General features: G+C 50.9%; 10 protein-coding genes across 10 annotated transcripts; 4 read left to right on the forward strand and 6 right to left on the reverse strand.

Moving 5' to 3' along the window:
* Positions 1–925: 925 nt before the first annotated feature.
* Positions 926–2,843, reverse strand: K460DRAFT_404513 (acetyl-CoA synthetase-like protein; the record flags this gene model as incomplete). Its single annotated transcript, XM_040936739.1, has 5 exons — positions 926–1,665; positions 1,714–2,338; positions 2,402–2,420; positions 2,488–2,612; positions 2,670–2,843. 5 exons carry the CDS (start codon positions 2,841–2,843, stop codon positions 926–928), a joined length of 1,683 nt encoding a protein of 560 aa, XP_040791838.1.
* A 2,283-nt stretch (positions 2,844–5,126) lies between these two features.
* Positions 5,127–6,008, forward strand: K460DRAFT_88190 (glycoside hydrolase family 1 protein). Its single transcript, XM_040938771.1, has 2 exons — positions 5,127–5,833; positions 5,900–6,008. Exon 1 carries the CDS (start codon positions 5,268–5,270, stop codon positions 5,781–5,783), a length of 516 nt encoding a protein of 171 aa, XP_040791839.1. The 5' UTR covers positions 5,127–5,267; the 3' UTR covers positions 5,784–5,833; positions 5,900–6,008.
* On the forward strand, positions 5,960–7,618 carry K460DRAFT_365161 (FMN-dependent alpha-hydroxy acid dehydrogenase). The gene has a single exon (XM_040933131.1). It carries the CDS (start codon positions 6,167–6,169, stop codon positions 7,391–7,393), a length of 1,227 nt encoding a protein of 408 aa, XP_040791840.1. The 5' UTR covers positions 5,960–6,166; the 3' UTR covers positions 7,394–7,618.
* A 446-nt stretch (positions 7,619–8,064) lies between these two features.
* K460DRAFT_365163 (L30e-like protein) lies at positions 8,065–9,407 on the reverse strand. Its single transcript, XM_040933132.1, has 11 exons — positions 9,351–9,407; positions 9,159–9,297; positions 9,079–9,106; positions 8,987–9,028; positions 8,904–8,927; positions 8,800–8,824; positions 8,729–8,751; positions 8,654–8,680; positions 8,571–8,606; positions 8,356–8,426; positions 8,065–8,305 (listed from the first exon to the last, which is right to left on the reverse strand). Exons 2-11 carry the CDS (start codon positions 9,212–9,214, stop codon positions 8,257–8,259), a joined length of 381 nt encoding a protein of 126 aa, XP_040791841.1. The 5' UTR covers positions 9,215–9,297; positions 9,351–9,407; the 3' UTR covers positions 8,065–8,256.
* A 584-nt stretch (positions 9,408–9,991) lies between these two features.
* K460DRAFT_365165 (V-type ATPase) lies at positions 9,992–10,839 on the forward strand. Its single transcript, XM_040933133.1, has 3 exons — positions 9,992–10,121; positions 10,208–10,468; positions 10,519–10,839. Exons 1-3 carry the CDS (start codon positions 10,007–10,009, stop codon positions 10,578–10,580), a joined length of 438 nt encoding a protein of 145 aa, XP_040791842.1. The 5' UTR covers positions 9,992–10,006; the 3' UTR covers positions 10,581–10,839.
* An 82-nt stretch (positions 10,840–10,921) lies between these two features.
* On the reverse strand, positions 10,922–12,552 carry K460DRAFT_365166 (NAD(P)-binding protein). The gene has a single exon (XM_040933134.1). It carries the CDS (start codon positions 12,325–12,327, stop codon positions 11,329–11,331), a length of 999 nt encoding a protein of 332 aa, XP_040791843.1. The 5' UTR covers positions 12,328–12,552; the 3' UTR covers positions 10,922–11,328.
* Positions 12,553–13,009: 457 nt separating this feature from the next.
* Positions 13,010–13,993, reverse strand: K460DRAFT_279912 (uncharacterized protein; the record flags this gene model as incomplete). Its single annotated transcript, XM_040928364.1, has 1 exon — positions 13,010–13,993. One exon carries the CDS (start codon positions 13,991–13,993, stop codon positions 13,010–13,012), a length of 984 nt encoding a protein of 327 aa, XP_040791844.1.
* A 327-nt stretch (positions 13,994–14,320) lies between these two features.
* Positions 14,321–14,976, reverse strand: K460DRAFT_88200 (uncharacterized protein). The gene has a single exon (XM_040938772.1). It carries the CDS (start codon positions 14,789–14,791, stop codon positions 14,405–14,407), a length of 387 nt encoding a protein of 128 aa, XP_040791845.1. The 5' UTR covers positions 14,792–14,976; the 3' UTR covers positions 14,321–14,404.
* A 184-nt stretch (positions 14,977–15,160) lies between these two features.
* K460DRAFT_280656 (uncharacterized protein) lies at positions 15,161–17,053 on the reverse strand (the record flags this gene model as incomplete). The annotated part of the gene is made up of 2 exons (XM_040928422.1): positions 15,161–16,516; positions 16,667–17,053. The coding sequence occupies 2 exons, from the start codon at positions 17,051–17,053 to the stop codon at positions 15,161–15,163; spliced, it is 1,743 nt and encodes a 580-aa protein (XP_040791846.1).
* A 440-nt stretch (positions 17,054–17,493) lies between these two features.
* On the forward strand, positions 17,494–18,852 carry K460DRAFT_277438 (uncharacterized protein; the record flags this gene model as incomplete). The annotated part of the gene is made up of 2 exons (XM_040928180.1): positions 17,494–18,429; positions 18,478–18,852. Coding segments are annotated over 2 exons (1,311 nt in total), but the record flags the coding sequence as incomplete, so codon positions are not given.
* Positions 18,853–21,672: the final 2,820 nt, after the last annotated feature.

The raw sequence follows: 21,672 nt of genomic DNA on the forward strand, positions 1-21,672 counted from the left end.
CGGGTGGTGGTAGTGATTGTTGAAGGCTTCGAAAAGATGTTGTTTCAGAGATCTTTTTGAACGAGAGAAGGTTACTGCTGTTGATGTTGCTTTCAGTCTGCTTCGATAGTGGGTAGGAGTGTAGTGATATTTATACTATGGTAGGGCTGGAGATGTGATTCAGCCGTATGCGCATGCTGCCATACGTAACCCGTAACGCTGCAGCTGAGGGGAGACAGATATCCAGCCAACGCCTCATAGTGTATAATACAGTTAGTTAGCCTGATTAGGTACAGTAAGTATCAAAAACATATCAGAAAGTTATTAATATACAGAACAGTGCCGCGCTAAGAGTATTGCTAAAAACTAAAATCTCCGTAGGTTGTCAGGTGACATGGTGGGGGTGCGGTGGCAGACGGCTAAAACTTGCCCAGGGTACGGTACCACCACATTTCCTTTTCCAAATTTTCATCTGCTGGGTACTGTATCTAACTTCCCTGAATGATGAGAAGTTGTAAAATTCCTGTATAGTAATCCCACTGGGTTCCCCACTGTGTACTTTACGTATAGTTCGGTTGCCTGATCGTACGACCCACTGCATCTTATCATGCCGTAAATCTCGAAGTGGAGCAATAATTGACCCGTGAAGCAACAATTGACCCAATGTCGTGCTATCGCGGTGCGTGAAACTTGGATTACAAAGCCACTCGGCGGTGTAGTCCACCCGGTAGCCAATTAGGCAAAAGAGCGATATGCCGAAGACGCGAGGATCACAATCGGCTGGTTGGCAGCCGGCGAGCATTAACGAGGAAAGCGAACGTAGCAGTCAGCGAGCGGGGTGTGACGCTTTCGAGGACATATTTTTCGTCCGGTCTTCAAGGGACCGTGCTGCGGCTGGCAGACGCAAGCTCGGTGGGGGCCAAACGGGACATTGATGTGGCCGAGGCTAACGCCCCTCAGTACGGAACAACGCCTTCAAACCTCCACTTGCAATCGATGCATATAGTTCTTCGATTTCCTCTGCATAAAGATCGACAGTCGCTTTCCTTCGCACGACACCCTTCAGACCGACCGCAAAAGGCTTGTCTGGCTTTGCAAACATGACGTAACGAGCTTCGAGTTGGCTATATGTCTCAACAACGTTGTTGGCTTGGATGATTATGGGCCAAATAGTTTTGAGAAGGTTTCTTTGTTTTTGAACATCCCCGGTATAAACTTCTGGGCGGAGTTCGATGATGACTGCTAGTTTGTCTCTACCAGTCCCCACTACAAGGGCGTGTTGCACTGCCGGATGCGATGCGATCATGCGTTCGTGAACCATAGGATTGGACTTCGATCCATTTCGAAAGACAATAATATCGTCCTTGCGACCTTCGTGCCTCCAGTGGTGAGGCTTGGTTGGATGCCGGGAGTAGAGATCCTGCATCGAAAACTCGTGCAAATGCGGGTAGGCTTTGAACACGCCCTGAAAGTCGGCGTAGGCAACGTTTCTGACATATACAAGCTCGAAAAGATCTGCTACCGGGCGCATCTCAATTCCGTTATAAGTGGAATTGATGCAGATGTAAGCCCAGTCTTCCCGGTCTGTAGAGTGCTGTACTACAGCATTCGTCTCCGTACTTCCCATAAGAGTGTGCAGGTTTGTGTACCGTGAAACTGCGTCTCCAGCATCCGGTGAAAGTGATCCTGTAGAGAGTCAGGTAATGGCCTGTGCAAATTTGTTCGCTTGATTACCTCCGACGTAGACAATCATTTTCAACTTGTTTAGCTTCGCTAGAACACCCGGCCTTCTCGCGGTTTCCTCCAGGGTAGATGGCAAGCAGCTCGCAGCGTCGATGTCAGCGTACTCGAGCATGTCGTTGAAGACATCTGCTGTCACTGGTTGTGCCGGCCCCATAACGGCCGTGGTATTGTTGAAACAGGGCTCCATAAGGCCTACACCAAGTCCTGAACCGTTGAACAGCGGCCAGCCGCAATAATTCCGCTTCCTAGTGTCAAGAACTGAAGCCCATAACGCGGGACGGCCATCAAGATCAGGGACCGCATGATGATTGTCCGCTGTGCTAATCATCCAATGGGTCCATACAACCGGCTTTGGCATGCCAGTGGACCCAGATGTATGGACGACGTAGCAGGGATCGTGTTTCGCCTCGTCGAACGTCTTGTTATAAGGATACGGCTTATTCGGCACACTACTCAAAAGGTCCTCCAATTCAGGTAAGCAAACACTCTCTAAGCGGTTCTTCTCTAGGATGCTGGAGACGGGAAATCCTGCTGTGTGTAAGAGGATCGCGCAGGTTGTCTTTTTTATCAATTCCGTATGGGCAGCTAAACTGTTGTGATAGGAGCTGAAAAGTGCCTGTTGACTCGGTTAAGCGACTGCCGTCTAACACACCAAACTACGGCGAACGAAACCTCATACCTTATGACCAGTTTTAATTCTACGTCGTCGATATCAGCAGTGGCTCCTGAGTATTGACGCTATGCACCGGGCAGGTAACAACATACAATGCTACCAAAACGAGAAATGCCCGCAGATCCGGAAAGCCGAGATACATGACCGTCTCGAAAGAGGAACTCCGACCAATCTTTCCTTGGATGAAGTGGGCAGTTTTGTTGATCGCGTTCGCGTACTGTTTTAGTGAGCTTGCTGCTGTTGACCACGATGCTAGGGCCAGTAAAGTTCTTACTGTGCGCCAGCTGATATCGCGAAACCCATCCTGTAAAACCTCGGAGCGCGGGATTGAGAAACAAGCACGGTCCGGTTGAGTTTTGGCGTTGTGGTCGACGATAGTGGGGATGAGCCGTCTTCCATATGGTAGTATATCATCCGATGAGTTCAAGACCGTATTCCAGAACGCCATCAGAGCATGAGAACGAAGTGGAGAACGAAGTTCAAGAAGAGGGTTCCGGAAGGATTGAAGCGGCGTTATGAGAGAGGCTGAGAGACATTCCGCGGGTATACCCTACCGCTACGACTCCGTGCCGTCCTAATGGTCAGCCTGTGCAGGCCGCTAATAATTACACAGTGGAGAACCCGAGCCCATGTTTACATTTTGAAACATCAAGGGATTTTTGTGGCTCATCAGCAATTGGGCTGCAGACGACCCCTGGTAGCCTAGGCGTCCCAGATCCTGCGAGGTTGCGCCGCCGGCAAAATTGCGACATCTCGTAAATGCATGATCGCGCCCGAACGATCTCTCAGACACGTCTCATTCTGGATGCTGCAAACCTGAAAGTAATAAACTTTCGTCTGGAGAGAAATTGGGAGTTACGGCACCGACCGATCCTGGTCTGTGGTCTGTGGTATGTGCACCCAAGTTGTTCCTTCCTCCAATTTCCAGTCATCACCATTACGCCCATACTCTTCGGCCAGCAATATACTAACCAAGCCACAAGCTCATCAGTGATGAGTCTGTCGAAACGAAGCATTCCAGTCCCTCGCATATCCTTGTAGCAAATCAGCTTCCCTATGCTCTCGATCCGTCACCATTACAAAAATGGCTGCCGAGGTTAGCCGCAGCACGCATATCACAATACGCGACCGGATGGGGTGCACGCTCGATGATCCAGTGCTCCGCGAAGGCCTGTACTTGTCGACGTGATGGAGCCTTGTACCTATGCAAGGTGCTCTCGTTGCCTGCTTTCTCCAACCCTTCGTGCGTAAGGTGTGTTTGGCAGCGGTTGCCCCCTAAGGCTAGCATCCCACATCAACACTCCATCAACTTCTATACAGACGGCTGACCACCTCGAAACGGACGCTACTACTTTGTACGCTAGAAACTAGCACGCCGGTTGCACGGGTCAGACGGCGCACAGTACGAAAGTACCGATGTTTGCCCGCGTCAGCTGTCGGCAAGATCAAGTGTCAGGGCTACAAAATCGCGGGTTGTAAACAGAAGCAAACGGCCGCATAAATGTCGTCACAGGGAAGTGCAGCATTGCTCTTGAGCCTGAATGATTCTACTTTGACCCTCAGTAGCGACAGAACTGTGAAACGTCGTGGACGGTTATGCCGGTCACAATCGAACTGATCTCTGCACACGTATTTCTGCGCCGTGTTCGTGGACGAGAGGCGAAGGACCCCGGCAGCGCATCTATTGGCCATTTTATTTCCCTCCGCGTGCTGGATCGTGCTCTTCGGATATCGAATTTACCACTGCCAGCTAGCGGTGTGTGCGGTTCTTCCCGTAAGTAGCGCCTCGTTGGGCATCTAAATTCGCGAATGTAATCTCTCGCAAGCAAACACCCACATGATACGCTCTCTACTCGGAGGAGACTATTCATAGATTCATTCATTAGCGCATCTAAGAGCCTGTCTAAGGAGTAATCACGAGCAGAAGTTTAATCTTCGGACCAAGGACATCACGATGATCTACGCGGCGATGACAAAGTAGAAGTACTCTTCAACATATGAGATCATATTTAAGACCCCTGCAACCTTCACCTCAATATCAGAGTACCTACTAGATGCAGCGTCTCGCGAAGGTCCAAGATGCCTACTCCGCATTTCGCACCAAAACCTTGTCCTGCCGAGGCTTTCCCACACTAAACCCCAAGGTCGACAAGGCGTCATCTGAGGTCACGATAAACGAGATGATTCCATCATGCAGTGTTCAATCAGAGACCTGGTCATTCGGTAACGACTAATCAAACAAGTTTCAACTTACACCATGTAGCTTCAAGCTCTTCTTGCAGGTAGCAAGGTAGTTGTCGTCCAGCAAGTGTATATCTCAATCGATAGACCGTCCTTATGACCCCCCAGTGCACAGCCACAACATGTACGCGACTACGCTTCCTTCATACTCCTTCCGCGAGTCTAGGTTTACCCAAAAACAGCGGTTCGCACTACGATATCAATCTCAGCACTACTACCACGACAACATATGCGCTGCCGTCCGTTCGTTCAGTCGACCGTGAGCCCACGTCCATATCGATCGCTGAGCCTGTTCTACCTACACCCAAAGTTTTCCGCGCCCAACTACTACTCCTTCCGCTAACTTAATGCTCGGTGTGGCTGCGTCTGCGGTTCAAGTTGAGGAGCAGTTGCTGATGAAGGCCGAACCACAGTTTACATAGATGCACTCAGTCTACTCACCCCAAGTGTAGTACCAAGTTTCGTAACAAACGACAACTACTACCTAGACAAAGAGTATATTGAGCGCATCGCAGCCATGGGCGTGTGATATTATCGCTTCTCTATATTATGGACACGCATCTTACCATTCCTACTTCTTAGTACGCCAGTACAGCGGCAAGGTCTGCCAATTACGACAATCTCATCAATTATGTTCTGGAGAAAGAGTGTTGCCCGCCGTCGTACTTCATCACACCGACTCTCCACTCAATTCTACGCCAGTATCTCCGACATCGGCGTCACACCGGGCACCGGAAGTAGCTACACCGACACCGATTTCCAACACTCGTACAAAAATGGTTACGAAAGTGCCTTTATCAGTTGTAGAAAGGTCGTTTTCACATACTCTGCTGATCGCGTGCCAAATGATCAGCATTCAACGAGTCGATTACTGTATTGTTTCGCGAAGCCTAGAGTCCATCGATACCGTTATCACAGCGCATGCAAGACCATCACTTTCATGATGAATAGATCAACAGCACTGGAGGGATCTCAAAACCCCTCGATGACAGCCTCATCATTGCTCGCAATCCAGTTGACTAGGCTGATGCCGATACGGCCAACCACTTCAATTCTTTCCAATTCGCAACCTTTGCACGTCCTAACTTTCATGGCAAGGATTGTCCAGAATTATACTCATCGACCATCACTAACTAGGTGCCGTTAACCGAAGAAGATCGAGGCGACTTCGCGACTCAACCTTACACGGCGACCATTGTGAGCCCGCCCACCCAGTGTGAAAATAGCAAATCTTCTTCTCTAGAACATTGCTCAATGTTGTAGACTAGCTAACTTCTACGCTACATCGCACGAATGGGAACTTGGAACGAAGCGTTGGTCCGAGATCGGCAAGCTATGGCTTCCAGACTTCGTCTGCATCGTCATCCTCAGCAACACAGCCGATCCTACGACAAGGTTGCCGGACTTTAAAAGACATCATGGTGCCCTCGGTCTATCAATGTCCGACTTTATTTTTATTCTCCAAGATTCAAATACTGTCGATTCCTCCTAGCATCGCAACATTCTTCCCATTGAAGCATCACTATCACCATGTCGTATCCTAAAGCCCACGACCTCAACTGCCTGACTATTGGCGAACTTGAAGCGCTAGCTACCCAACGCATGGACAAGCTGACGCGCGACTACTACAATGAAGGCGCAGACTCCGGCTCCACGTTAGCAGAAAACATATCCGCGTACCAGAAATACCGCATCCGCCCTCGCGTGCTGCGCGACATCTCTTCCATCGACACCAGTGTCAACATTTTTGGCCACAAGAACAGCATTCCGTTAGGTGTCGCGCCAACCGCTATGCAATGCCTTGCGCATCCCGACGGCGAACATGCAACAGCCCGCGCGTGCAAGAAGATGGATATTGTCATGGGCTTGAGCAGTTTCAGTACAAGTACTATTGAAGAGGTGAAAGAATCTTTAGGGACTGAACATCCGGCGGCGCTTCAATTGTATCTTTTTGAAGAGCGGGAGCAAAGCAGGAAGATGATCCAAAGGGCTAAGAAGGCTGGGTACAAGGCCGTGCTTTTGACGGTCGACACGCCTCTGCTTGGGAGGAGAAACTTGGAAATTAGGAACCAGTTCAAGTTGCCGAAACACCTCCGGGTCGCAAACTTCACGCTCGGTCAGAATAACAACCAAATGGACAGTATTGAAGAGAAAGATGTAGAACTAAACACCAGTACCGCTGGCAGCGGAGCCGGCCACGACAGCAGCTCTAAGCGTGCGCCGCCTACAGGATCTATAACCTTCCACTCCCACGCTCCCAATCCGACACTGACCTGGGATCGCGACATTGAGTGGTTAAAGCAGGAATGCTACCCCGAAATGGAAGTCTGGGTAAAGGGCATTGCCACTGCCGAAGACGCCCTGCTAGCCTGCCAGCACCGTGTCGACGGCATAATTGTTTCAAACCACGGCGGTCGGCAACTCAACGGCGCGCTCGCAACTCTCGATGCGTTGCCCGAAGTCGTGGACGCTGTGCGCTCCCAACCTAATAGAGTTCCCGTTCACGTGGACGGGGGGATACGACACGGCACCGATGTGTTCAAGGCATTAGCGCTCGGCGCAGACTTTGTGTGGGTTGGACGGCCGGTGCTTTGGGGATTGGCATACAAGGGAGAGGAAGGCGTGGAACTCTGCTTGAAGTTGCTCAGTGATGAGTTCAAATTATGTATGGGGCTTGCTGGAGTGACAAAGGTAGAGGACATTGGGAAGGAGTATCTGGTCAAGATTGACAGGAGTGGGTTTGTCAGTCGTTTGTAAGAGCGTATTTGTAAAGCCTTAGCCAAGGGTGTATGTCATCGCGCATGGGCAATTTCCAAGGATTCATGGGCCAATATCTGTGTCAGCCTAGAGACCCTCGTTCTCTGTCTAATCTTCTGCTGCAACCAGGCTCTGTTTGCCTTACAAGCGAACGAGGGTCATAGCTTGAGGAGAGCAGTCAATAAGAAGCCATAAGGGTCTCCGAAACCCTCGATTTCTATCCAGTCAATATGGTGGCCGCCTTTCATAATACTGAGATCCGTCATGCCACAAGGTTGCAACTTCCACAGGAACCAGACGCCCGATTGCTTTCCGTTGATAAACATGAGTTGGGATTAGAGCCCTTTACCAATGCGCTCATATCCTAAATGTTGTTACATTGCTCAGAACTTGTGCGTTATTTGGTTGAATATGGCTTTCCATATTTGTCGACACTATGAGATGCTTCGGCCGTAGGTCGTTGATATCCAGCCTTGTATGTGTTTTTCTTTGCTATGGCCCGCCGATGAGCAACTAAGGGGGTGCACTAGTTGTTGGTTTGGATTCCCAACACGCAATTCATCATGTGCGCGACAGACTAGCCCCACATACGGACCAGTGTATTTGGTTTCACTCCCCACTGTTTATAAATAAAGTTGCATGACACCATGATAAAAAGAGGACAGATGAGTCTACCGGGTATGTTCAATTTTGATAGAGTCTATGCCGACAGGTGCTCAGCATATCATTCTCAGTCTACGTACAGAGATGCTTGACAGTATTCCATGCCGAGTCCTGGTTCCATTTGCATTCCGTAGACCTTGTAACTGTTCAAAGGCCCAGCTGGCGATCCATCCAGAAAGTGAGATTGTCTATTACGATGCCTAGATCTGGAGCCTTTCAACCTTGTCCTTGAGAGTGCGGATCTGGCCCCTGCGATACTGTCAGTAGACGTTTGAACGTCGTAGAGTGGATTAACATACATGAGATCTGAAGCTTCATTGGTTGTGATGCTCACTGCAATCACACTACGTGCAACTCCACAGGCGCGTCCCTAATCATGTCATCAGCAAAGACGTTCACACATGTAGATAAAAAAAGATAAAAAGATCCTGGAGAGATCGAGGTTTGGCCAAAGCCGCGACAGAGAACATGAACCAGGGAGGCATTAAATGCGAAAAAGAAAGGAATGACTCACCAAAGCAATCTTGGAGGGAACGTAGACGTACGGGACCTACAAACGTCAGAATTGTTCTTTGCTGTCACCAAAAGTTGTCCCACATTTTTGTCCTCACAGAGCAGAGGCAACTGGATCCATGTCAGCATGTTACATGAGTTTCGTGTAGGGTTACTAACGTGAAGCAAGATAGCCAGGGGGCCTAACAAAAATTAGCTGAGGACGCGAATAAGTTGATATTGTGACTTACTGGTATCGGCCGCAAGGATAATGATCTACAAGAGTAACCAGTTAGTGGATGTATTTTTACAGCCTAGATAGACCAGGTTTTCGTGAACGTTGGGCCCTTCGTACCTCACTGATACCGCGATTCAACGTCTGTACATGAGTTAGCACTCTCATTAAACTGACTCTTCTGAATCTTTGTAGCTGCTCACCTTGGTCGCTTCGTTGGCCCCCTTGCGTAGTTGCTTGTAGTGCTGATGAGATGTTAACAGTTGAACTGTAAAAGAAGATATCTTGAAATTACGGTGGCTTGTTGCACGAGATCGAGGATCCTGGAGGAAGGAAGTTAGCATGTTCTCGTGGATTCCGTACATAGTGTCTTACTCTTGCGAGAGAGCCTGATCTGCCTGCGGCCATGCTGCGGAGCTGTCTTCGGCCATTATGTCGGAGAGCGTGGTAATCGGTCTTGAAGGTGTTTTGGATAGAACGGTGAGGGTTTATTGCGTTGCTCGCCCGGGGGTTCCTAGAGGACTTAGTATGTTGCGCGCGACTATAATGCACTTAGAGAGTACATACACTGCATTGCTCGTTGGGTTTCGTTAGGGCTGGTTGTGCTGGTAAGTTGTGCGCTCGAGATACGAAATGTGAAGTTCTAAAGATTTTAGAATAAAAGTGGGGCACCGCTGAACAAGGGCCTTGGCATGCAGCCTGTCACGTGCGACGCTATGACCAGGATCCAAGTAGCGTCAAGCGAAGACTTGCATCGCCAGCCATCGTCACCACTCAACCCGACAACACAACTGCCCCCGTCGCTGCACCCACGTCGTCCGCCCATTTCATCAAATATCTCGGAGCCGTTATACACGAGTCCCCGACCACATAAAACACCGCAAAAATGGTTTCAGAACTCTGGTGAGTGCACACGGAGCTCCCGTCGAGCATGTAGGCAGCTCCAGCTTGCCTCTTGGAGATAAGCTGGAGCTTGCAGGCGTCTCGGTGGCATTGGACGAGCTTCTCTACAGCTGCTTATGATGAACAAATGCTAACACGATTGATGCAGCCCCGTCTATGCTGTAAGTCCTCGAGTACCAAGCTCCGCTTCGCCTCCGCCGTCAGCACTGCGACGACCTCCTGTTGGCGTCATATCTCGATGCATCAGATATCACAACAAATGGCACCATACTAGGCACAAGGGCAACTTACTAATGATCTAATAGCCCTTCTTCGGTGCGATGGGCTGCACATCGGCCATCGTCTTCGCGTGTTTCGGCGCCGCGTACGGCACTGCCAAGGCAGGTGTTGGTGTTTCCGCCATGGGTGTCCTCCGCCCCGACCTGATCGTTAAGAGTACGTCTCCTACATACTCCATGCTCTGTTCTGCTGTTTCACAATGGCTTGGTGGCACCTTGGAAACTCTAGTTAACGCCGCACAGACATTATTCCCGTCGTCATGGCGGGTATTATTGGTATCTACGGTCTTGTCGTGTCCGTCTTGATCTCGAACGGCCTGAAGCAAAATTCGTCGCTCTTCTCCAACTTCATTCAGCTCGGTGCTGGACTCTCTGTCGGTCTGTCAGGTATGGCCGCTGGATTCGCCATCGGTATTGTCGGTGATGCTGGTGTACGAGGAACCGCCCAGCAGCCCAGGTTGTTCGTCGGCATGATTCTGATTCTCATTTTTGCTGAAGTCTTGGGTACGTGTAATTGTGTCTGGTGTTGATAGAGTGTTACTAATGCGCAATAGGTCTGTACGGTCTTATCGTTGCCCTACTCATGAACTCCAAGGCCGGTGAGGATATATGCTAGACGAATCGACTTCCTACAGTTGCAGCCTGCGACAAGAACCACACTGCAACAGATGAGCATTGGCATGGATTTGGCATGGACACAATACCTCGCATGACATTACTCGAACCTACATGGGACTCATGGAAGAGCATGAGCGACATGTTGTACGTCTACCTATGTGTATCTTTGACAGACGAACATCGACGCGGGGGTATGGAGAGAAGCGGGAGAGGTTGAGGAGCAGGGGTATATAATGGAATCGGTTGACGAGCAATTGGCGATCCATTTGACAGCGTGTATTCTAGGGTCTCATCATTTTCTTTACACTTGGAAACGGAATGCATTTGTTTCTTCACGATTCTCTCTCCTTCACTCAATGCACTTTGCTAACTGTATGAGGACCAGATGTGCAAAGAAGCGTTGCACACGTCTGGTTTCAAGTCTGAGGTCCAGAGCCGTCGGCTTGTCCATACAACATGTGATGCGTGAGCGGTACACTTGTCGTCCAACTCAAGAAACGGTGACTTCAGGAACCAAGCCTACTCGAGACACTTGGTTACATGCTGACGCAGACTAAGACCGCATATATGCAATACTGGATGCTCACAACCATGCCTACTATCGACAAGAAGTTCGTGACATTATCATGTAGCAATGTAGCTCAAATGTGAGCGACACAATCTACTTTATCGTTTTGTATCTGTGAGGACAGAAAACTACGTGCTCACACTATTGATTATTCGTCCCTCACAATTCACAACCCCCCTTACTTCCCACCAGGATACACTAAACCATTCTCATGCCTCACCTTCTCCATGACCTTGAGCACATCCCGGCTATGCTGCTCATACCTCTTGAGCGCCTGCCCATCCTTCTCCTCAATGACCCTCGCAAATTCGGCCGCCTCCTCCTTGAGATTAAGTTCCTCGGGCTTGACCAAGCCCTGCACCAGCTCCTTCTTCTTCGACTTGGGATCCCAAAACGTAATCGTTTCGATATCCGTAATAGTAGGAATGACCAACGTGCCCTTCTCGCCATAGATTTCATTCGGCGAGTCTGAATTGTAGATTTTGGAATGGGACAGGTGGACGGTGAAATCCGGGTAGGAGAGGATGAGGCGGCCGCCTCCATCAGCGCCGGTTGCGATCTTGACGGGCCAGTATGTGGCGTCTTGGGGTGCGCCGAACAGGTCGATGGCGGCTGCGACGCAGTACACGCCCAAGTCGACCAGAGCGCCGCCGCCCATCTCCAGGTTGAAGATGTTGGGCACTTCGCCTGCGAGCACTTTCTCGTAGCGGCTGGAGTACTGCGCGAAGATGATGCTCGCGCCGTAGATGGGCCCCAGTCTGGGGATTTGCTGTTTGAGGAGCTTGAAATTGGCTTCTTGGATGTGGCGAAATGCTTCGATTAGTACGACGCCTTTTTCTTTCGCTGTGCTGAATAGGTCGTCTAGCTCCGAGACTGTGCTGCACGACGGCTTCTCGAGGATGACGTTTTTGCCCGCGTTCAAGAACAACTTTGCTTGTTCGTAGTGCAGGATGTTTGGGCTCGCAATGTATACTGTCGAGATGTTGGAGTCCTTGGCTAGGTCATGGAGGTCGGTGTATGTTGCAATCTGCTTGCCCTCATATTTCGACGCAAACTCTTGCGCTGTTTCCGATTTGCGGGAGTAGACGGCTGTGAGATTCCATTTCCCAGTTGCGTGCGCACCTGCGATGAAGGAGTGGGTGATCCAATTGGTGCCGATGATGCCGAAGTTGATCATTTTTGCGAATGTGATTCGGGTATTTGCTATGTGAGGAAAGAAGGGAGTGATGGATAGATGGATATGCAACGGGCGAATCTGCAATAGCCTCGAGTAAGTACTGGCTAAGATGTCAGTTGGGCGTGTTTTCACTTGAGGGGTAGTCGTCTTCAGCCCCACTACAGAAGCTGCGATGGGGCGTTCAGGGATGTGTGATGTCAGGGCAGTGGCATGTCATTGGACCGACTGTTGCAAATGCCCAATCCGGCAATAAAAACTGGAAGTGCGAAAGCAAAGCATGCATGGCCAGGGAGATGCTGAAAAGTGTAGTATTTGTTACGTTTGCTAACTCCTAGTCGGAGTGAAATACAGATTCATTTGCTGCTGTGCTAAATCAGGCTCCGTGTTGGAGGGTATCATGCTGTTGACGACGTAATCGGTCGTGAAATGTATCATAGCACATGCGTGAAAGAAATGCCATGACTCCTCCATGTGTGTTCATACGAACGGTGCCATGCTGGAAGTTGGACTTGGTAAAAGAGAAAGCAGAATCAGCCGAACCGCCAGTAGAGAGGCGAGGTTCAAAGCCTGGCCGAAAAGAGCCCCAAACGCCATATATGCTACTCGCTCAATGTTTGATAATGCTGTGCCATCACGGTCTCGAAGCCATCAGGTTGTTCGTATCCGTGCGGTATGTTGAGAATCAATCTTCCCAGATGGTCTCAAGGTCGAGGTCTCCGCGCCTTTCAGCACCACAGACGCTCCATCTCTTCCTAGAATCCCGCTTGCCGAAGCCGAGACTGCGGCCACGGCCTTCAGGCACATCCAAGCTAGACCTCCTCTGGTCGCCGCCATCTTCTTGGTCCGCAGCGGCCTTCAACCTTGCGACACGATATTCCTCTATGGCTTCTTCTTCAGCATCGGGACTATCTTCGATGGTCTCAAGGGACGAAATAGAAGGGCTACGTGAACGCATCGAGGTCGGCGTAGACGGGACGGACGACGAGGTAAGCGAGGCCGGGTAGTGCTCGTTGAACTTGGCGGGGGCGAGAAGAGGCGAGGAGGCTGCAGACGTTGGTGTACTGACGGTAGGGGTACTCGTGGGCAGGGTACCAAACCCTACAGAGACCTGGTAGAGAGGCGATGCTGGTCGTCGTCGCCTAGACAGGGACCCAGTGCTGCTGTACAAGCTCGACACACCAGCGCCTGCTCGAGGCGTGAGCTCCAACTCGGCGTCTTCTGATATGTCGCACACGCTGGGTGCTCCGTCGAAGGAGCCGATGGACGCTGAACGGATGCCCGAGCTATAGCGCTCAAGGGGGCCCGCTGTGAGAGGTCGAGGCTCCAGCCCCCGTGGGCTTCGTGTTCGCTTGGGCGAGCGCAGCGGAGACAGAGGCTGGGCAAGCGGCGTAGGAGAAGGTGAGAGGGAGAGGCGCCCCGTAGGATGCATCACAGTAGGTAATGAGTGAGCTCGTGTCATTGGGGGTGCACTGAGCGAGCTGGATCCGCTATGTGAGCGTAGGTGAGAGCGTGAGTATGGGGAACGGTTTCGGGGTTGTGGTTGGTAGGTAGAGGTAGTCTCGGGCGAGGGATCGGTCTGCGAGCGTGGTGTCGTAGGCCGTCGCGAGGTGGTGCTGTCGTCGGAAGTGTTGCTCAGCTGGCGAGCGAGCGTGTTGGCTTCCCCCATGCTTTCCGTGTCCTCTGGGAGGGTCTCTATTTGCCTGGCTAGATATTGTGGACGGATGGTGGGAGCGGCAGACTGGAACGCGTTGTTGTCGAGTATTTGTACTGGAGGCGGCAGGTGTGGCCTCGGGCTTTGTAGAGTAGTTGGGCCTGAGCGCGACATGGCCTTTAGCCGCTGAATGAGATCGTCGTGCTGCAGGTCTTCCTTCACTGCAGCCGGCGAGAGGGACAGATTGGCGGCAGTCATGGCGGCGCACAGCGAGAATACATAGTCTGCCTCTCTCGTATATCGAAGAGTCCGAGGGCAAGGCTAGAGGAGAGCAAAGCAGCAGGGCAGGGGCAGGTGGTCTGGTGCTCTGTTCTTCTGGGGGCCGTGTGCCAACCGCTGGACGCAGGTTGCGCACCTTGCAGCGTTTCAGCCGCCGGAAAGTGAATATCGGGGCGCGATTACTGGCCCGAGAGTACTAATTTGTTTGGTGGGGCGCACGTCACAAGAGGGCGCGACAGACGGTGTGCGAGGCCAAGTGTAGTAAAGGAGAGGGAGAGTAGGTAGGCAGGTAGGTAGGTAGGTAGGTAAAGGTTGGTCACGATGCTGCGGGCACTGCACTTGGACTGAGGGGCGTTGTTCACCGTTGGTACCTGCTGCTGCCGGACTTGCCGCGCTATCGAATCTGGGGCAGTCGCGAACCACGGCGATAAGAAGGAGCCCAGAACCACAGCAACAAACGCCCGATGCAAACAGCCAGTCTCTTGTTGCACGATATGAAATCCACTCTATTGCTAGAGAGATGCTACCTATCATGCAGGGTGGTTATTAAGCCCCAAAAGGCCAACATCCAGTCGCTGCCGGCGGTTCAGCCGCCATGCTCCCTGACGCCCGTGACAGGCGGCTGCCAAGGGCCTAACCAGACCCTGAGTTTGGGCGCACAAATTGGGCTTAGCGGCTTGACTCGATCAGGCACCGGGCAACATCTTCGCCGATTAGGACAGGGCCAGCCCCAATCACGGCCCAGCCTCCGTATTACTCCCACCTACGAGACCCCCCAATTGGATAGCGGCTGCTATTTCGAGATGAGCAAAACACAAATCGAGAGACTGTGTATATTTATGCCGCTCCTCACAATAGCTCCATGGCGTCGTCTCGGAGAAACACTCTGGGTGTTGACGTTAATTAGTCCAGACTCGTAAAGTGCTGCAACGTCTTCTCCAGCGGTGCCACGACCCCATCAAACACCGCCTGCTGAAACTCCTCGTCATCGAGGCTCGAGTCTTTCTTATTAAAGTCGCACCGTATGCACCGTCTGACTGCATCCAAGTAGCGCGGCCCTGCTTCATATTCAATTTCCTCTTCGATGAGCCTCTCCGCCGTGCACCAAGCCACTCCTGGCGTACCCACACACTCGAGATCGCGCGGCGACTGGAGCTCCTCGATCGGTTTTCCGTACAAGAGTTCAATAAGCAGAATACCGAGTGCGAACAGCGTCTGATTGCGAATCACTCTGCATGCTCCTTGCTGGGTACTGGCAGGTTGGGTAGGAGGTGTTGATGACAACTTGCGGTACACGAATGGGTGCTCAAAGACGGTGGCTAGTGAGATGCCTGGCCGGTGGATGAAGTAGACGTCGTTGTCGCTCCACTGCTCATCGAGCCATGGTGTCTTGTAGAGCTGTAAAACACTTGAGGCAAGATCTACTGCTACTCGAAGCTTATCGTGCTGTGTCAAGCGCCGGTTGATGTTTGCGCGCTTGGTGAGTATTTGGCGCAGTGAATAGGCTACCCATTGCTGCTGGTCGCAACCAGGTGGTGACTGAAGAGGGTAGATGCCATGTTTCCGCTGGACGCTATCCATCAAGTAGCCGATACATAGGTCTCGCTCTGGTGGTTGTAATTTTGCAATTGTCTTACAGAGGTCCTGTATCTGCTCAGGCGTAGGTTTGGAAGGAGATATCATCTGCTGCTCGACGACGGTTACCGTTGAGCTGCTGCTACTCTCTTGAACTTGTACCTGGTTGAATCTCACGCGTCTCGTAGACCTTGGTGGGGGGCAGGCGTGGTCCTTGGATGGTGAGAGAGCTACTTGCTTCGGCTTGTCTACTATGTATCGAATGTTCGCCTCTTTCCAGTTCCAGGAAGTAGAGGCTACCAAAGATGGGCCAGTGTCAGTAGCGTAGCTAAATATGACGCGAAAGGGTGTGTGCTCGAGTAAGTCTTCCTCTTTCTCTACTCTCCAGCTCCTGTTTTCAAGTCGCAGCTTGACTTCGTGGCCGTCACACCCGCATTGCAGCCCAGATCGTATGGTTTCGAACAAGCTTCGCGCATAACTCTGTAAAGCACAGAAGTTTGGGCAGGAGCGAGGTTTCGATTCCGTGCGGGACGGCTCTAGCTCGAGAGACTGTTTGGTGAGACGTGTCAAGGCCTGGTTAAAATTCTTCAAGTCGCTGAGTTGCTCAGTATACTCCGACTTGCTGATGCTGAACTTCAGCCGTTTGTACTCCTGCTTGAACAGGCCTGGGTCGGAGAATTGAGGCTACCCTATTTATCAGCGAGTGGCGGGACATATAGACAAGTCCGAGCAAATAATCTTGCAGGCTTTCCTGCTTCTGCTAATACCTTCAAACCCCTTTATTGAGACTGTTTGGGAAGCAGACTTCCTAAAAGAGAGGATGGGCCAACGTACCTTCCCATCGGGGTCCAGAGCTAGCTTCATCATCATTCCTCGCAACGACACTTCCATACCTCTCACGTTGTCGAGGTATATATCGTACGCTCCCCGCAATCTGTCTTTCAGTTTCTGTTCAATCCCCACTTCCCGCCATATCTCGCCTCCAGGGCTCGACACAAAGTCGGTCATTTGCTCGATCCTTACAATCCCCGTAAGCAGCTGCTCGACTGTATTGATGAAAATGCCACGCTCGGTGTTGATTTGGAGAATCAGGGATCGGACTTCAGTCTTATATCGCCAGAACCTCTTCGCCGTGTTGATTCCGTTGGCGTAGTGCTCCAAGGCTGAGATGACGAGTGGCAACGAACCCAGCACAACGCCTGCTATCTCAAGGCCCGACATCGAGAACGATATGCAGTGAGTTTTGCGTGGCGCGGAGCGATGCGTTCGATGTGCCTGATTGAGCTATACGATTTTCTCTCTTCGGTACAAAACTGTTATCGACAGGTTGAGGGGAGGCTGCGGCTGAGTCTATGCAGGAGCACGTGTATTACATCCCGCTAATGTGGCCCCCAACTCCCATCTTCAGCCTGCTCTAGAATTGCCGTGCCTTACAGATGCTCGAGTAACTTTACCATCACTTTTTGGACCGCGCAAAGATTATTCATCTTTTTCAGAATTGCCGTCGCTTCTGCTTAAAGACTCTAGTACTCGGACAAGTAACCCTCTACATAAGGCGGATCACAAAATGCGAGATGGCGCTCACAGGACCCGACGATCCTTCCGCGGTCGCAACACACGTCCACAGCTGTCTCATCAGCTTCCAAAATGCGTGTGAGAGCATGGCAAAGGCAGAATTGCTCATCAAAAGCAAATTATCGCCTGCGGTCATCAACGATGAGCTTGGCCGCTTCAGACTATGGTGCGGCAACCTGGGAGCTCATCGCAGAGGCAAAGGCTCCCTCGACTACAAGCTCCGTGAGGCATCTCATATACGTGACCGCGTGATCGAACTTCTGCAGAATTTGAAGTCGGTCTTACAGGAGGCGATCGACATCATCAAAGGCGAAAGGGTTCCTTGGGAAGACTTATCAGACTCGGAGTCTGATGTATCTGATAGCGAGATTCTGCAAAACAAAGAATCAACGACCACAGAACTTGAGCAACTGGCCTCTAATATGGCTGAGATCAATACATGTCTCATGCGATTATCTATGGCAATCCGAAACCCAGCGCCTCACGACCAGTTCAAAGAGTCCACTCACATCAATGTGACCCATTTCGAGGCTTTCGACATAGACCATGTGAGAGGGAAGTTTCCCATGGCCAAGGAGTATCTCGTGGTCCGTCTGGGCAAAGCAATTTCGCGTAGACGACAATACCTACGGTACCGCGAGGAACATCGGAAGAAGCTTGAGCACGGTTTGGGGTCACAACCGCAGGCACAAGTACAAGAGCTCACAATACCGCACTCCACATCTCACACTGTGACATCTCCCTCTGAGAAGATCGAAAGTACCATAGCATCTTCCTTGCCGTTGGCGATCAAGGCCAGTGCTTCTGCGATGGAGCTTGATGAGAATGATCAGTACGAAGATGTACTATCACAGACATCTTACGCATCATCCACAAATGATACCGCCAGGTTGCGCCCACCACCGCTACCAGAACAGGGTCAGGATGGTGACCCCTTTGAATGTCCGCTTTGCTTCCGCTTCACTTCTGTCCGACAGTTGGCCGCTTGGCACAAACATGTTTACCGAGATTTACAACCCTACGTGAGTGTACATCCAAATCTATTATAACTTTTCGCTAATTGGTAGCAGCTATGCACAAGCGAAGGATGCGAAATCCCTGATCGCACCTATGAGTCGAGACATGACTGGTTCCATCACGAGTTGCAAGTGCATCGCAAGTGGTGGGAATGTGTCGATGGGTGCAACCAGAGTTTTCGGTCATCAGGCAGCCTTCGAGAACATCTTTGGCAAGAGCACGCCGATATTGCCAATGAGGAAAGAGTTGACGACCTCATGCGGAACTGCGAAAGACACGATGGTATGGCCACGGAGGCGGAATGCCCCTTGTGTCAGCACCAGCTGGCCTCGCTTACACAGTTGCGGCGTCACCTAGGCAAACATCACGAGGAGCTATCTTTATTTGCTTTGCCCGCATACATGAAAAATGACCTTGACGATAGCGACAACGATGGAAAGGATGATGACTCGCGTTCTCTACCTAGCATCGCCCAAAGCCGCAACTCTCTGTTGCCGTCATCCAACGCAAGCGAAGAACTGCATGCAGTAGAAATCGATGACGAGGCGAGGCTGGAAATGAAGTTCTCTGAACAAGCATCTTCTACAGGCTCATCGACCCCTAGTATACTCCGCTGCGATTTAGACAATTGTAACGCTGAGTTTGAGGGGGTAAATCGAGTAGCACATTTGGATATGCATCGTATGCAAGTTCACAGACTCCCAGCTAGATATGAATGGGACGATCGCAAGGCAGTTGCGCTCTTTGACTTTGCGCGGGATAACGACAACGAATTGCCCCTTGTTAAGGGACAAGTAATACTAGTCTCCTCCCGCAATGGTTCAGGCTGGCTGTTCGCGCAGGATCCTAAAACGGGCGAGAGAGGACTAGTGCCAAAGGAGTGTGTGCGCCTGCTCCGCGACACCGAAGGCGGTTGGAGCAAGCTTATTACTACATCAAAGGATAGTGACGAAGGTTCTGGAAAAGGACATCTGGCCATATATCATTGCGGCGATAACGACTGCGACATGTCCTTCAACGATGAACATGCTCGACTCAAGCACTACCTTGAGCATCATCCCCATCTTGCTTCTAGTTATCATGTACCTTCGTTACCAGAAGGTCTTGAGGACTACCTTGAACGCCTGGCTGAGTTCCATCGAGACAGGGGTAACCCCATTGACATTGCCGCACTCAACTTCTCTGTGGATGAAAAGCTTGCCTCCCTTCAAGAGATCAAGATGGTCGTAGAAGCGCACGGTGGCTATGATTACTTGACAAGAGATAATACCTGGACAGAACTTGGCCTTGGTCTCAACCACGGTATGACACTAACATCTGACGGAGCAAAAGAGTTGAAGAGTATCTATTTCACATACTTGCTACCGTTTGATGAATATCTAGACCAGAACTTTCCGGAGTCTGGGAATATCGAGAGCCGCAGAGAGCCTGAGAGCCGCAGAGAGCCTGAGAGCCAGCCTGGGGAGAATGCCAGCAAAGAGTCAAATGAAGAATCTCACGCCAAAGAGATATTTTCGAATACGGGTAGAGATATTGATTCTAGGGGGGATGTTGAGAAGCCCGGCATCAAAAGGCAACAGGTACCAGGAGCTGTGAAAGTAAAATTGCCCAGTCATGTCGGGATTGACATGGGCTTACCTGGCACACTTGAAACTGTTGATGGCGAACTGCATTTGATTCATTCGAAGGGAACCATCTTTTATCATCTCGAGTCCATCAGTGGGTTAGCCGCCCAAGCTTTCGACACGATGACATTCAGAGGGGATGTCATGACACAGGACAACATCTATTTAAATGAAGAAGTCGAGCTGGAATTTCATGATCCAAAAGGTCTTGCGATGACGTACGGTTACTTGCAGACGAAACTTCCGGACTCGCAATTTTCGACATTCATAAAAGATAGGATTCAAGACATTCTCTCGCGATCTGGAAGTCCTGAAAATATCTATCTGAGCTCCCACGACACACTCCCATCTCCTGAGGCACAAGGCACTAATCCTGCGAGCCCATACTTTCCCGGGGAAGATTCAGTAGAGGCAATAAGACCTGATTCGAGAGTATTTTCGCTACGGAGCTTCCGAGCTGGCTCCCCTTCACGCGAAAACTTAGACATACCCAGTCCTGGTGGGGTTGCATTCCTCGATGATGGAATTCGGTACTCCCCTAACAATTCAGAGTCAATGTTTACAATACCCAACGATCAAGTTGAAGAATTTCTCAATTTTGGAGATTGTACCATCTTGATACGTGGATATATGCACGAGAATGGGAACACGGGGTTGGAATTCGTAGTTGGTGCCAGAGAGATTGAGTTGAACTTTTTCAACCACGAAGACTTGAAGTTGGCTACTAGCTTATGGAAGAGCTACCAAAGCTTACAAGATCAATCATCGACTCCTAGTAATACAGAACAAACAACGACAGTCGCAGAAGTGGCTCCTCATACTGTTACAGGGAGGAATAGTGCCAAAGGTTCTGATACGCCAGATTTTAGTTCATTCCTAACGAACTGGGACAGTCGCATCCCGACCTCTATTGACAATGTCGTGGTTCGGGGCCTGGCTCCCGGTGCCTCTATTCGAGCGACTGTCAGATTCCGACGAACGCTGATAGGTTTTCAAGATATGGACACTCCGGACCTCTGGTACATACGTGGGAAAGACGCGTCGGTTTGTAATACTTACGGAAACTCTCTAGGTTTCACAGTTTTGTCGATATATAGGGCTGGAGGCTTGGGGCGTGTCGCAGGAGAGACGATTCTGTTGCTGACTCCCGAGGATGTTACGCAAGCAGTAGAAATTCGAGAGCTTTTGGAATACTACGTGCTGCATGGAGGAGAATTAGAGGAGGTGGCAATCTCAGATATCGATGCGGAACTCCAAGTTGATCCTCAACCTGACCCTAAAGCCCCAGACTCAGAGACTGACAACGGTGAGGCCACTGCAGGAACGGGTGGACATCTTGTTGTTGATGAAAGCACTGCTCTGAGTGCCGCATCCAAGCAGGCGGAATCATCAAGTGTCCGCAAAGACCACACAGTCGATCATCCACACGACCAACCCCCTCTAAAAATATATCGCTGCATGTTCTGGTTCCTGGACTGCAAATATATGACCGATGACAAAGGAGATTGGAAGGCCCATTGCCTGGATCATTTCGAGGGCAATTCACCACCAGCATCAATCGACTGTCCCTCAAGTTGTGGCGAGGAGTTCCACGATACATCATCGGGGGCAGGAACTGCATGG

This window comes from Cucurbitaria berberidis, assembly GCF_010015615.1.
Source record: "Cucurbitaria berberidis CBS 394.84 unplaced genomic scaffold K460scaffold_2, whole genome shotgun sequence".
NCBI classification, from domain to species: Eukaryota; Fungi; Ascomycota; class Dothideomycetes; order Pleosporales; family Cucurbitariaceae; genus Cucurbitaria; species Cucurbitaria berberidis.

Bases quoted from the DNA above. Each gene is read 5' to 3' on its own strand.
- K460DRAFT_88190 (XM_040938771.1), top strand. From the start codon at position 5,268: ATGTTCTGGAGAAAGAGTGTTGCCCGCCGTCGTACTTCATCACACCGA.
- K460DRAFT_365161 (XM_040933131.1), top strand. From the start codon at position 6,167: ATGTCGTATCCTAAAGCCCACGACCTCAACTGCCTGACTATTGGCGAA.
- K460DRAFT_365163 (XM_040933132.1), bottom strand. From the start codon at position 9,214: ATGGCCGAAGACAGCTCCGCAGCATGGCCGCAGGCAGATCAGGCTCTC. The intron at 8,752-8,799 runs GTAAGTCACAAT...AATTTTTGTTAG, and splicing joins TATCCTTGCGGCCGATACCA to GCCCCCTGGCTATCTTGCTT. The intron at 8,681-8,728 runs GTTAGTAACCCT...ACATGGATCCAG, and splicing joins CCCTGGCTATCTTGCTTCAC to TTGCCTCTGCTCTGTGAGGA.
- K460DRAFT_365165 (XM_040933133.1), top strand. From the start codon at position 10,007: ATGGGCTGCACATCGGCCATCGTCTTCGCGTGTTTCGGCGCCGCGTAC. The intron at 10,122-10,207 runs GTACGTCTCCTA...AACGCCGCACAG, and splicing joins CCCCGACCTGATCGTTAAGA to ACATTATTCCCGTCGTCATG. The intron at 10,469-10,518 runs GTACGTGTAATT...AATGCGCAATAG, and splicing joins CATTTTTGCTGAAGTCTTGG to GTCTGTACGGTCTTATCGTT.
- K460DRAFT_365166 (XM_040933134.1), bottom strand. From the start codon at position 12,327: ATGATCAACTTCGGCATCATCGGCACCAATTGGATCACCCACTCCTTC.
- K460DRAFT_88200 (XM_040938772.1), bottom strand. From the start codon at position 14,791: ATGATAGGTAGCATCTCTCTAGCAATAGAGTGGATTTCATATCGTGCA.